Source organism: Cavia porcellus, unplaced genomic scaffold (genome assembly GCF_034190915.1).
Source record: "Cavia porcellus strain 051 isolate PalLab524CR breed Dunkin Hartley unplaced genomic scaffold, mCavPor4.1 scaffold_3, whole genome shotgun sequence".
NCBI lineage: Eukaryota > Metazoa > Chordata > Mammalia > Rodentia > Caviidae > Cavia > Cavia porcellus.
Window position 1 is genome coordinate 105,788,719 of NW_026947486.1, and position 12,379 is coordinate 105,801,097.

The 12,379-nt window shown below is 34.8% G+C and overlaps 1 protein-coding gene across 8 annotated transcripts in view; it reads right to left on the reverse strand.

Annotated features, from left to right (window-relative positions):
* Positions 1-12,379, reverse strand: part of Atp11c (ATPase phospholipid transporting 11C) — a 179,743-nt gene that overhangs the window by 66,375 nt on the left and 100,989 nt on the right. For all 8 annotated transcript variants that reach the window (XM_063246475.1, XM_063246480.1, XM_063246477.1 and 5 more), the window contains 3 exons: positions 5,456-5,584; positions 2,681-2,784; positions 476-526 (listed from right to left, as the gene is read on the reverse strand). In XM_063246475.1, the coding sequence (XP_063102545.1) occupies positions 476-526; positions 2,681-2,784; positions 5,456-5,584 (284 nt within the window). The remainder of the gene's footprint in view (positions 1-475; positions 527-2,680; positions 2,785-5,455; positions 5,585-12,379) is intronic.

Below are 12,379 nucleotides of genomic sequence, written 5' to 3' on the forward strand. Positions count from 1 at the left end.
GTGTGACTATAAAGGCAAAGTAAAAATGTTGAGAGAATTCAACTGATTAAAAAATAGAAAGCACCCTTCTTTGTATGAATTATCTCACTATAAATGATGAGTCTTTCATTTTAATTAGATTTAAGTAATTCTTCCAACACTTTATCAATGGCCTACTCCCTTAGTTATACTCTCCGAAACATTCCTCAGATGTGACCCACTACTAAGGATGATAAACACAGGGACTAGAATAGGTTTGAGAGTACTACTAGTCAAAGTGCCTGCAATATAGCTCTTTTGGAAAGCCTAGGATTTATTTTAGCAACCCCCTCTCACTTACATGCAGAGATGTTCACATCACAACCCTACCAATCACAAGGTTAGTAAGCTCTTCAGCTTTATATCTCTTTCTATAAGGAAAGGTATTTAGCTATTCGGTGAGTTCAAAAGAAAAATACCTCCCCAAAAGGATAGATTAAAGGAATAATCAACTAACCTGGCAACAGCCTCAAGACTATTACTATAGATATTGATTCGGCCAACAAACCTGTAAAAAGAACATAATAGCAAATAATGTTTTCATATCTAAATACAACCCATATGAGAATGAATCAAAATATAAATTATAAAAAAATAAGGCTCTGAAGAACAAATCCTAGCAAAAAAGCTATACTGAGCCAGTAAGGTACATAACATTTCAATCTAATCATTAGAATAACAGGGATTATCACAATATAAACAAAGATTCTGAATTGACTTTCAGGCTCTACTAGGCATTATATACCTATTCTCCTTTTCACCTTTATATAAACAATGTGGCTTCTGTTTTGGATTCATGTGAAGAAAGATCTCTAGTGCTAAAACACCATTGTACTTGAGATTGTATCCTAATCACTGGAGGACTTGTTTACCACCCTGGATTTCTGGGACCCATCCTTTAGCTTCTGATTTAAGCAGTTCATGGTTGCCACTGATGCTTCCAGTCCCTAGGACAGCCTTTTGAACCACAGCATTAAGTCTTAGATGATGAACCCTCGGTCTTGAACCTGTTCTCAACAGTGAGTTTGACCCAGGCCCTTAATATTAAGTAAAAAGGTCTAATCCCTCCTTAACAAGAGTGTTATGAACATTCAATAACCTGCATTATGAACAGTGTTTCCATTATAGGAAAACAGAGATGTTACATTACTATATGTACAAAATAGGAAGGCTTGCTTCTTTATTCAACGTATACTAATTGTGCCATAACTACACTAGGTACTGAAGATACACTAATACATAAGGACATATTCCTTGCCCTAAAAAAGGTTAAGTGAAGGCTGAGGCAAACAGATCACCATGAGTTTGAAGCCAGCCTGGGTTACACAGTGAACTCAAAGCTAGTCTGAACTATACAGTACAACCCTGTCTCCATACACACAAAAAAAGACAGACAGAGCATAACAGAGCAGAAGAGAAAATAGAATAATACAATGCAAATACAATGCAAGGGATTATTATATTACCTGGGTGGTAGAAGTAGTAGTTATTCTGAAGTTACATTATAAAGGATTCAATCTAATCTAGATAAATTAAGAATAATCTTGTCTGCCTTAAAATTCTTTGCATTTAGGACAACTGAAAAATTCTGGCATTTCACTAGGAATATGCAAGAGTATATATATAATGCTCTGTAATTTACAGATGAAATAAGCCACTCCCTCCTCTGAGGCTCCTCAGACTTTGCACTCACTCAGTACTGTACTATATAACCTTAGCTTTCCTGTTTTATCTCCCTGCTCACTACGAGCTCCTTGAAGGTAGAAAATACCTGTTTTACTTTATGGCCCTAGTGCCCAGTGAATATAGGAGAAAACAAAAAAAAGGGAGGAAAGAAAGAATTATGGGAAAAGGAAGGAGGGAACTGTTTTTAAAGTATGATAACTAATTTGTTTTCCACTGTCAAGTGTTAGTATAAACGACATCCATCCACTTGGTTCCTCATTATGACCAACAGCCTTATTAACAAAATGGCTGGCCTGGGCAATGGGTGCTATCTGTAGCAGTGTAAGAGAATGAAATTGAACCACACAGGGATAAAACTGTTACGGTACTTTCATTAGCACCATGTTCTAATCAACCAAACTAAACAGCCTTAAAATCAAATGACAAATTTTTGAAAAACCACAATGATTGTTCATCAGCAAATCTACTCCAGACAGCCTACGGGTAATGAAACAGAAGACATTCTACCTATTTACTGCCCCTTCTACTTAGCTATTTACTGTGGTGAAGAAATGGGTTATTTGGAATCCTTAGTTCACTGTGATCATTGTAAACAATGTGCCTACTAATTGCATGGCCCTGTGTCACCTTCTCTTTTTAATACTGGATAGCATGAAACAGGTTTATTTCTGTGTACTCCGTGAGTCTGACAGAATAGCCTTATGGGATAACATAATTTTAAAATTTGATAGATGGCCATGTTAACAAGTAACAAAAATAAAAATCATAGGATGCCTAGACCCACTATGATTTATATTAGGCTGGTAGTGAACAAGACTGATCTGATTCATTTCCCAGCCAGAAGGAAGAACAGCTCATAAAAACATACACTAGAGTAGGCTGGTAAGCGGTGGGTGGTTTTTAAATTTTTTTGGCAGTACTGGTGGCAAAAAAAGAGCTAGCAAACAGAAGTAAAGTGAGGCCAGGTGATTCTTACTTGTAGAGGTCTGGTTGAGGCTGCTCACATTCAATTGCTGCTCGTAGGCTATCAATGGACTCAGCTGTACACAGTGCAATGGTGTCCCGTACGGCATAATATGTCTACATGAAAGCAGGAGAAAAGAAAATTTCTACAAAAAATGTTTCTTTTCAAAATTGTATACCCAACTGATTTCAGAAGTACAGTCTGTGTAAGACACTTTGTCAGAATACAACAAATACTGATGCACACTTCCTACTAAATAAATTATATGGTATTATTCTTAACATAAATTAGAAATAATTAGAAATGTTACCCTACTCTGAAGAAATTTCAATGAAATTTCAAAGAAAAAAACAACTGAGAGTTGCTCTCAATATTGACAGTTGAGAGTATTCCATTTGGGACATACGTATAATTGAAAACCCAATGAAAATTTAATGTATTTATTCTTTCTCACACTTAACAGAACTGAGACTTATTATTTTATTCAATATAGTGTATGGCAATGCAGATACACACTTCAGTGGAACATAACCCTTTTGATCTAAATAATCCAAACATTTTGCCAACACTAAAAAAATAGTTCTATTACACAAATAGCTTAATGATCTTGAAAATGATCAACATTTCTGTAGTTTGTATGAGACAGGAACATGATATGTCATGTTAGTATATATTCTATTAGTGTACACTGTGCCCTTGATTCAATCAAAACTCAAGGCAAGATCCAAAGTATCCATTTATAAATCATCAAACAATGGCTAATGCAGACTAAAAGAGAAAATGCTTATGCAGATGGAAAAGCTGTTGACATGGTCTTTGGGGAGTAGTATAACCTGATTTTGAAAACCTGAGTTGATCAGATTAACATAGTTTAAAAAAAATGAAAGTTTTCTTTGTATAACACTTTTTCCCTATTAGAGAATCATTAGGAAGAGTTTGTTATTTTATCTTGACAGTCTCTAAAATAAAACTCTGTTTAAAAGCTAGTAACTCATCATAATTTCCTTGAAATACAGAATCTGTCATCTACCAGATGAAGTTCCTTTCTGACATACTAAGCCCTAGTCCTCGCTGCAGAGGAAATAAATGACCAGAGGAGCCCTCCAGAGATATACCCAGAAGCAAGCTCATGAATATCGCTCCTGAAATGCAGCACAGGATGAAATCCATCTTCACACCCTGTGCAGTGCTGGATGATGGCCAAGAACTGGCTGCACCCGAAAGCACCAGGGAAATAAGTTATCACCCATTTTCATGAAATTTACTTTAGCCATTTAAAATTCTCCCTAGTAGCAATAAAGCAAGTATCTGTCAAACTGTACCCTAAGATACTAAAAAAAAAAAAGCAGTATTACTTGGGTTAGATTTCTTATAACCCAGGAATAGACATTTTAAAACTAAAATATAAATCATTTTGGAATCAAAAATAAGTCATAACGGGGGCTGGGGATTTAGCTCAGCGGCATAAGCACCTGCCTTGCAAGCAGGCAGTCGTGAGTTCGATCCCTGGTACCGATAAAAATGAAAAAGACAAAAAAAAAAAAAAAAAAAAAAGGCATAAGGTTAAAGTACATGGAATAATTTTTAAATTTAAAGTTTCAGCCTAAAATTACTTCCATTTACAAGTTCCTAAATGGAAATTAAGTGGATGTGTCAGTATGAAATCCCAGCAGCACTATAAAAATTGCTGTGGTTTTTATTTGGGGCATGGTGTTTTTCTCACCCAACACCACCCTTTTCCCCAAAGATGTGTATTCCCTTTCAAGTTAAAAAGCCAAGTAAATAACAAATACAAAGCTTCTTCAAACACAAAGCTTATCCTAAAAGAAACAATGTGTTATTTCCCTAGCACACTTAAAAAACATACAATGCCAGAGCACGGGTTCAATAAACTTTGAGTAAGAGAATGGAGTGCACAATATAACTGACAAGAGTGAAAAATTTATCAAACACTGAACATAAAAGAAGGTGCTATTTATAATTTCACTAAGGCAATAGGTAGACAGACTACAGACCTTGTGGTTACACTTTTAGCACAGTTTTACACTTTTAGCTACCTTCTGAATGCCTTACCATAGGCAGTGGTAATGTGCAACTGAATGATTAAGTCTAAATGCAAGTCCGAATGATTAACAGGATAACTTTCAGGGAAATAGCCAATTTTAGGTAATGCAGGGAAACAGCTATTCTTGGCAAATGTCAGCTGTTGCGTCACCATAGAGAAGTGCCTATAATGAGGCCATTTAGTAAACTTCAGGTTTTTTTATTAGTTCTTACAAGTATCTGATATGATTAAGATTTATTAGCATTTAAATATGATTCACAAGTTTTAAGCTGGCAAAGAAAAGGGGTGTTTTTGCAAGCCTGTGGAATAAACCAAAGCTCTTTGGATTCTGATTAATTTGTCAAATACCTGTGCAGCTCTCGGTGAATGTCTTTATGATAAAATTAAGGATTGTTGATTTATTATGACTGACTTCCTAATGATTGTTCTCTATTTTTTCTGCATATGTACCAATTCTCACTGATGCCTTTCTGTATTGTGTAAATTGTACAAATGCCAGTAAGAAATGTTGTAAAACATCATTCTGTTGCAGATATGTAACTCAGAAGGCATCTAATATGCAATTAAACTTAAATGTACTTTAAATTAAAAATTTAAGGATTGGAAAATAAAAAAAAAACAAAATCTAGATGAACAGGAAAAATAAAGAGATTAGAAGTGTAAGCAGTATTGTATAATTAACTATCCTTAGCTCAACACAGGCAAGGTTTAGTCTCTATTACCTTGCAATTGGATTCTCCATCAAGACTGGCTGTAGTGACGTAACAGGTTCCATCAGTGGTGCAGGATGATAGAAGAATAAGATCACAGGGAAAGGTTTCATCTGCCTGTACTTCTACTACATCACCAACCTAGAATGGAGTGTAAAATACATATAAATATTTTAAGTTCCAACAAAGAACTCACTATACCACAAACTAAAGCCAAAACATGCACAAGAAACATATCCAGATCTCTGAGAGTACCACAGCATCCTACATCATGTTTTCAATGAAAAAATGTGACTCAACCTTCAGAGTCCTTTCTAAGGTCACGGGGATTTACGATGATTATGTTAGCATGGACCTTTACCTCTATAAGAAACAATTCTGACACCCATTTGCTTTCTGATGACTCTGGCACTAAAGTTTGAAAAGACAATGAACACTATCACTTCATAAATGAGTCAAAGAAAATCTACTTCTTACAAATTAGGTACTTCATGAACCTAGTACTGCTAAACTCCCACTTACCATCATATTTCAACATACTTTGCCTGCCATGTGATAGTTATGACTTATGTCAGTTTTCTCTTTATTGCACAGAAAACCTCAGTTGGAGAGGCATCAGTTTTTCTCACCATATTTGAAAAATATTTTTCTGTAAGTGAAGTCTGTAAGAATCCATAAACCAATGAGAAATTGTTTCTTATCAGCAAATATTCATAGCTCAAGTGGAGAAAAAGCCCAAGAGAACAAATCATGAACAATTTAATAATGTAAGGAGTAACTCATAATAGTTAAAAGCTTGGATTTTTTTTTAACCTGAGTTTATTTCCCAGCTCTGCCACTTAACTGTATGATGTTGGATGAGTGTTTTAATGACTGTGGCTACCTCAGAAAACAGAAGAAACAATGACATAAGAAAATCATTAAGCAAAGTGCTTAGCACATATTAATCATCTGATAGGGATTTGAAATAATAGTTATTAATATCAAGCAACTTTACTCCCAACATATGAATACTCATATAACATTTGTTTTGCAAGTCCTATTCAGAAACAGTTTTATTTTCTTTGCCAATCTTAATGAGTAGCCAAGAGCAACAGCATCAATTATTGAACTAATTTGTAAATAATATTTTGTTTTATTGGATCTTTCCATCTTTACTTACGTAAACACTTATGCTGCTTACAGCAAAATCACAATCTATGCAGAAGAAAAACAATTATAGGAGAAAGGCAGGAAAAATTCCCTGGCATGGTTTCAGGGAACTGTAGTTACTTCTAGAGGAGAAGTAGAAGAAAAAGCAACACTGCGTCAGAGGATGCGACAGGAATGCCATTTGTATCAAGGAGCCCACTGCCACAGGAAGTGAGTGTGAGAATATTGAGAAAGTTTCACCCTGGGATCCAGGTACATACAGCCTACCTAATATTGACACTGGTGCAGGAGAACCAATAAATTATTCTGTTCCCACTGGGGGCCTTATATAGAAGAATAAACAAGAAATAGCAGTCTACCACTGGGGGAGAAGTGAGGAAACTGAGGGACTCTGAGGCTCACGAGTCCCAAATGTGTTAAAGAGAGAACAGTGGAATAGAAAACCTGACAACAGTGACTCTGGCACACAGTAATCCACACAAAGCTCAAGGTAATGGCACTGTACCATTCACTGCAACTGGCATCCAGTGGTGTACTGGGAATATCAATACTTACAATGAAAACCAAATCCAGCCCAATGCCTGACTAGACTGTCTCAACACTCAATACTAGTAGCCTGACAGAACAGACAGACCTGTTTCAGAACATAAATACTACTGACCAGCCATTCTTTTACATACAATGTCCAAAATTCAATTTAAAATAGGGGGGAGGTACACAGAAAATACAAGGAAAAAATGAGCCATCACTGAAAAAGGGGTAAACAGGACCAGATTCAGAAATGTCTGCATTTGGAACAAATCAAAGAGTTAAAAAGTTATAATTAAGATGTTAATGTATTTAGTTGGAAAGATGAGAGTAGGTAAGGATTTTGACAAAGATGAAATCTACAAAAAGAAAAAAAGGAAAATGTCAAGTTTGACTTGTATGAGATACCTAATACTAGCAATTCATTGAGACAAAAATAGAAGTTACAAGAAACTAAAGGGGAGAAGTTTCTGTGTAACGGGTACACTTTTATCTGAGAATGAAAACATTCTGGTGATAACTGCACAACACTGTGAATGTACTTAATGGAAATGAACTGTACACATAAAACAAATGATAAATGTTATGCATAATTTATCACCAAAAAGACTACTGTCTAATAAAGCAAAAACAGAAATGTATCATGAACTTTACAAAATGTAAAAACCACAAAAATAACATGAAGAATATGAGTAAGTGAAAATATACTGTTAAAAAAGGTTCTCACACATGAGGTAACCCAATATTATTTGAAGCTGAGATTAACACTTTAACTCATCAGAGGTTAAACCTGATCTGAGATACAAACTATTTTGACTGCAATCTCTGCAGGGTTAAAACGTATACTGTAAATTCTAGGGCAATCATTTAAACCTTTATAAATGTTAAAATTAGTGAGGCAATAGAAGAGATAGAGTAGAATCACAAAGATATTCAAATTACCAAAAGAGATGAGACAAATAACCAAATCATATTGTTAGTGTTCTGAACTATTCAATTAAAAAACAAGGACATGGGTTGGGGATTTAGCTCAGCGGCATAAGCGCCTGCCTGGCAAGCACGTGTTCACGAATTCAATCTCCAGTACCAAACAAACAAACAAACAAAAACATAGGAATAAAAAGATGTAGAAAGGTTAAAAGTGAAAGGATGGAAAATGTCATGTATCACTAATCAAATGTAAGCCGGAATGATCTATATTGTCAGAGCGAATTAAACTTCCAATATAGAAACACTTCCAGAGACAAAGAGAAGTACTATATAAGGGTAAAGGGTGTATTCACCAAGAGAACAAAAATCCTAAATAGTTTTTTTGCACAATACTATGAAGTACTAAAGTCACTGGTGGAAGAAAAAAGAAAAACAGGCAAATTCATAGTCACAGGTGGAGAATTCCGTTTTCAATCAGGAGTAAAACAGTAAAATATTAGTAAGATAGAGAAAATTTGAAAAAACATTATCAAACAACTGATGAAGTTGACCTTTTACAAAACACCACCCAAAAACAGCGGGATGCACATTTTTAAGTGTACATGACAACAAAATATATTCTGGCATATAAACTATGTATTAGTATAATAAAAATAATTGAAATCCAAAGTATATTCTGTGAATACAACAAGATTAAATTAGAAATCAATAATAAAAAGGTTTTCTAGAAAAACGTTTGGGAATTATATAACATAGTTCTAAGTAAGATATGAATCGAAGAATTACAAGAGAAATGAGAAAATATTGCAGTGAATAAAACTGAAAATGTAACATACTAAAATTTGTGAGCTGGTGATATAAAGCAGTTTGTGGAGGAAACCTTGTAATATTTGATGCTTATATTAGGAAAGATGTTCAACACAATTATTTTCACTATCACCTTCAGGGTAAACCCATGGAATTTCCTCTCTGCCTTTTGACATTGTCTCTCACTCTCTGCCCTGACCCTTTATTTCATGCCTACTTCATTTGAGAAAACTGCTTTTATCTGTCTCTACATGCAAACACAATTTTGTGAAGCTCTCACTGACTTATCAGTTACATTCTTGTGTTTTTATTCTCTTTCCATTACGTGTCATAACTACTCAAGTAGATTATAAAACTCCTTTGTACTATGAATAATTTCTTCTCATTCTTTTTAACCCTCTGGAGTATCACATAATATCTCCACACACTTGGATTGATTCATTGATTAGAGTTCAAGAGCACAACCTTTATTTTTTTAGCTCTAACGTAAGACATATTATCGAAAAATATTTTACAATGTACACCTTCCAGTATTTCTGATGCCAAAAAATTAAACTCTTTCCTTTAAAAGTAAGTTTATGTTATTTTTCCCCATTGGAATTCCTCCAGTTCTGTTACTAGACCCCATTCTCAACACCATGTGATTCCATCAGCCCTATGCATTCCTATGGCATGTACAGCATATGCTGATGAGATCCAAATTTCTCTTTCTAGCTGAAACATCTCCTAAGGACTTCAAGCATGACTGCTATATGTCTAATAGGTATATCAAAAATAACATGGCAGAGGCCAGAGAGTTAGTTCAGCAGCATAAGTGCCTGCCTGGCAAGCTCAAGGTCATGAGTTCGATCCCAAGTATAAATAAATACATAAATAAATAAATAATAACACAGCAAAAAGTGAATTAGTGATTTCTCTTCACTCACTTGGTTCTAAATCTGTTTTTGTCTCATCCATCCCAATTCAATAAAAACACTAGCATTTTATTTAATAGCATCACTGCAATTCTCCAACTAGGTCAAAAGCAAGTTTTCTTCTTCTTTTTCACTCTTTTTCTCACTATTCCCTTACATATAATAAATCATTAAGTCTTGATAATTGCACCTCCAAATATATCCACTTCCCTTAAAATTCAGATAGACAGTTATGGTTAAGAAATAGACTCTGCATTTAGATTTGCTTCAATTCAAATTCAAGCTTTCCCATAGAGCAGTTTCTTATCCTCCCTGTGCTTCAGTTTCATTTGTAACAAAAGTATCTACTTCATAGGGCCAATGTGAAGTAGGGTTTAAATGAGCAAATACAATATAGAAGAAAATGTTTGGTGTATATGTCATATAAATGGTAATTACTATTTTTAATATCATTATCAATGCTACTATAATCCTAATAAAAGCTCTCACCACCTTTTGACTATACTATTGCAGCTTCCACCTAACTAGTCTCCCTAACTGCAGATATGTCCAACCTTCCACTTTGCCTATTCTCCACTTCTGTTTTTTAAAAAAAGGTCAAGTCACTCATTCACTTTAAAACACTTCAAAGGATTCCCACTGTACCGGAGCAGAAGACCAAGTTTCTCTCCTGCTCTAAAGCAGTCATGCCATACCTTTAATCCTTGTTCTTTAGTCAAGGAGTCTCTTAAAACTAACAGTAATTTCCTATTGTCAGCTTTTCCCACATATGTATACTCCAACAGGGGTTAAATCAAATAGCATTTTACTCAACAGTGTCAACTTATTTAATCAAGACTATAACTGGCTGAAGTGAGCTTTCAGACAAAGAAGCCTGCTGAAGGAAAGCTAGGAGGTGGGGGCTTTTCTAAAGGGGGATTACGGTGAAGTTACAGAAAAATAAATTTTAAAAAATTGAGAGGTGAGAAAAAGGCCTACTTTGCCTACTTTGCAATTTTACTTAGTGCCCTGTGAGCAACAGAATTTATGTTATAAATCACTGAGACTACCTTTGGTATGTATGCTGAACAATAATGCTCAATTTTTATGCTTACATAGAAAATTTCACAACTTAACCTACTTCAGTTCAACACAGGGTCTTTCCTCGTGAGTTTAAGAGAAAGGGTGACTCAAGTGAAACTTCCACTCTAATATTCCTCCTACTGTTATAGTAAAAACTTACCAGACAACCTCCTATTATTGAAAATATGGAGACCTCTTTAATCTCACAAATGACAACTTTCTGATTATAAAATGAACAAAAGATCAACCATATCTCATCAAAGAAGTATACAGATGAGAAAAAAAAAACATGGAAATATGAGCCACATCATGTCATTACAAAAATGCTACCTAAAATAATGAAACACTACTACACACCTATAACAATGGCTAAAATTTAATACACTGACAACATCAAATACTGATGAGGATGTGGAACAACAGGAATTCTCATTCATTACTTGTGGGAATGCAAAATGATACAACATATGCCACTTTGGAAGACAGTTTGACAGTTTCTAGCAAAATGAAAACATACTCTTATATACAATCCAGCAACTTGGATCTCTTGTACTTACTCAAATGAAGACAAAAACTTATACCTATATAAAATCCTGCACACATGTACACAGCAATTTTATTCATAATTTCTAAACCAAGCAAATAAAATACCTGTCAGTAGGTAAGACATACAAATATACTTTGGTGCATTCAGAAAATGGATTAGTAGTCATCACTGGCAGAAATAAGCTACCAAACCATGACAAGACATGGGAAAAACTTAAATGCCTATTACTAAGTGAAAGAAACTAACATACAAAGGCTACATACCTTATGATTCTATCAACATAGTACTTTGGAAAAGGCAAAACTACAGAGATAGTTTAAAACACAATCAGTGGCTGCCAGGAGGAAGAGAGAATGAGAGATGAACAGGTAGAACACAAGAGGATTTTTTTGGCAATGAACTTGCCCTGTATAATACTACACTGTTAGATACATGTTAATACATATGCCAAGACCTATAGAATGTAGAACATAAAAGTGAACCCTATACCAGGCATGGTGGCACATACCTATAAACCACACTGAAGCTGAGGCAGAAAGATCACCACAGGTTCAAGTCGAGCCTGAATTACAAAGTAGGACCCTGTCTCATCCACCCACAAAAGGGTGAACTCTAAAGTAAACTATGCACTTTGAATGAAAGCATAAAATTCTAGTGTGGGATGTTGTGTGTATGGCAGGGCAGTCAGTACCATATATGAGTACTTTTTATACTTTGTGTTACATTTTGCTGTGAACCTAAAACTGTTCTAAAAATACAATTTGTTTAAAAAAAGTCTAACGGGAACCAAAGAAGTCTGATACTGGCAAGTCTAAAATGGCATTTGACAAAGGTTTTATTGGGTAGTAATAAACAATTTGGATAAACATGAACTGTTTGAGATTTTCAATGGCACATTTCTATGGAAATGTAAATGGTGTGGCCATTGTGGAAAAGTTTATCAGTTCATTAAAAAGTTAAGAATTATCATAGACCTACCAACTATCTCCTTGGTAT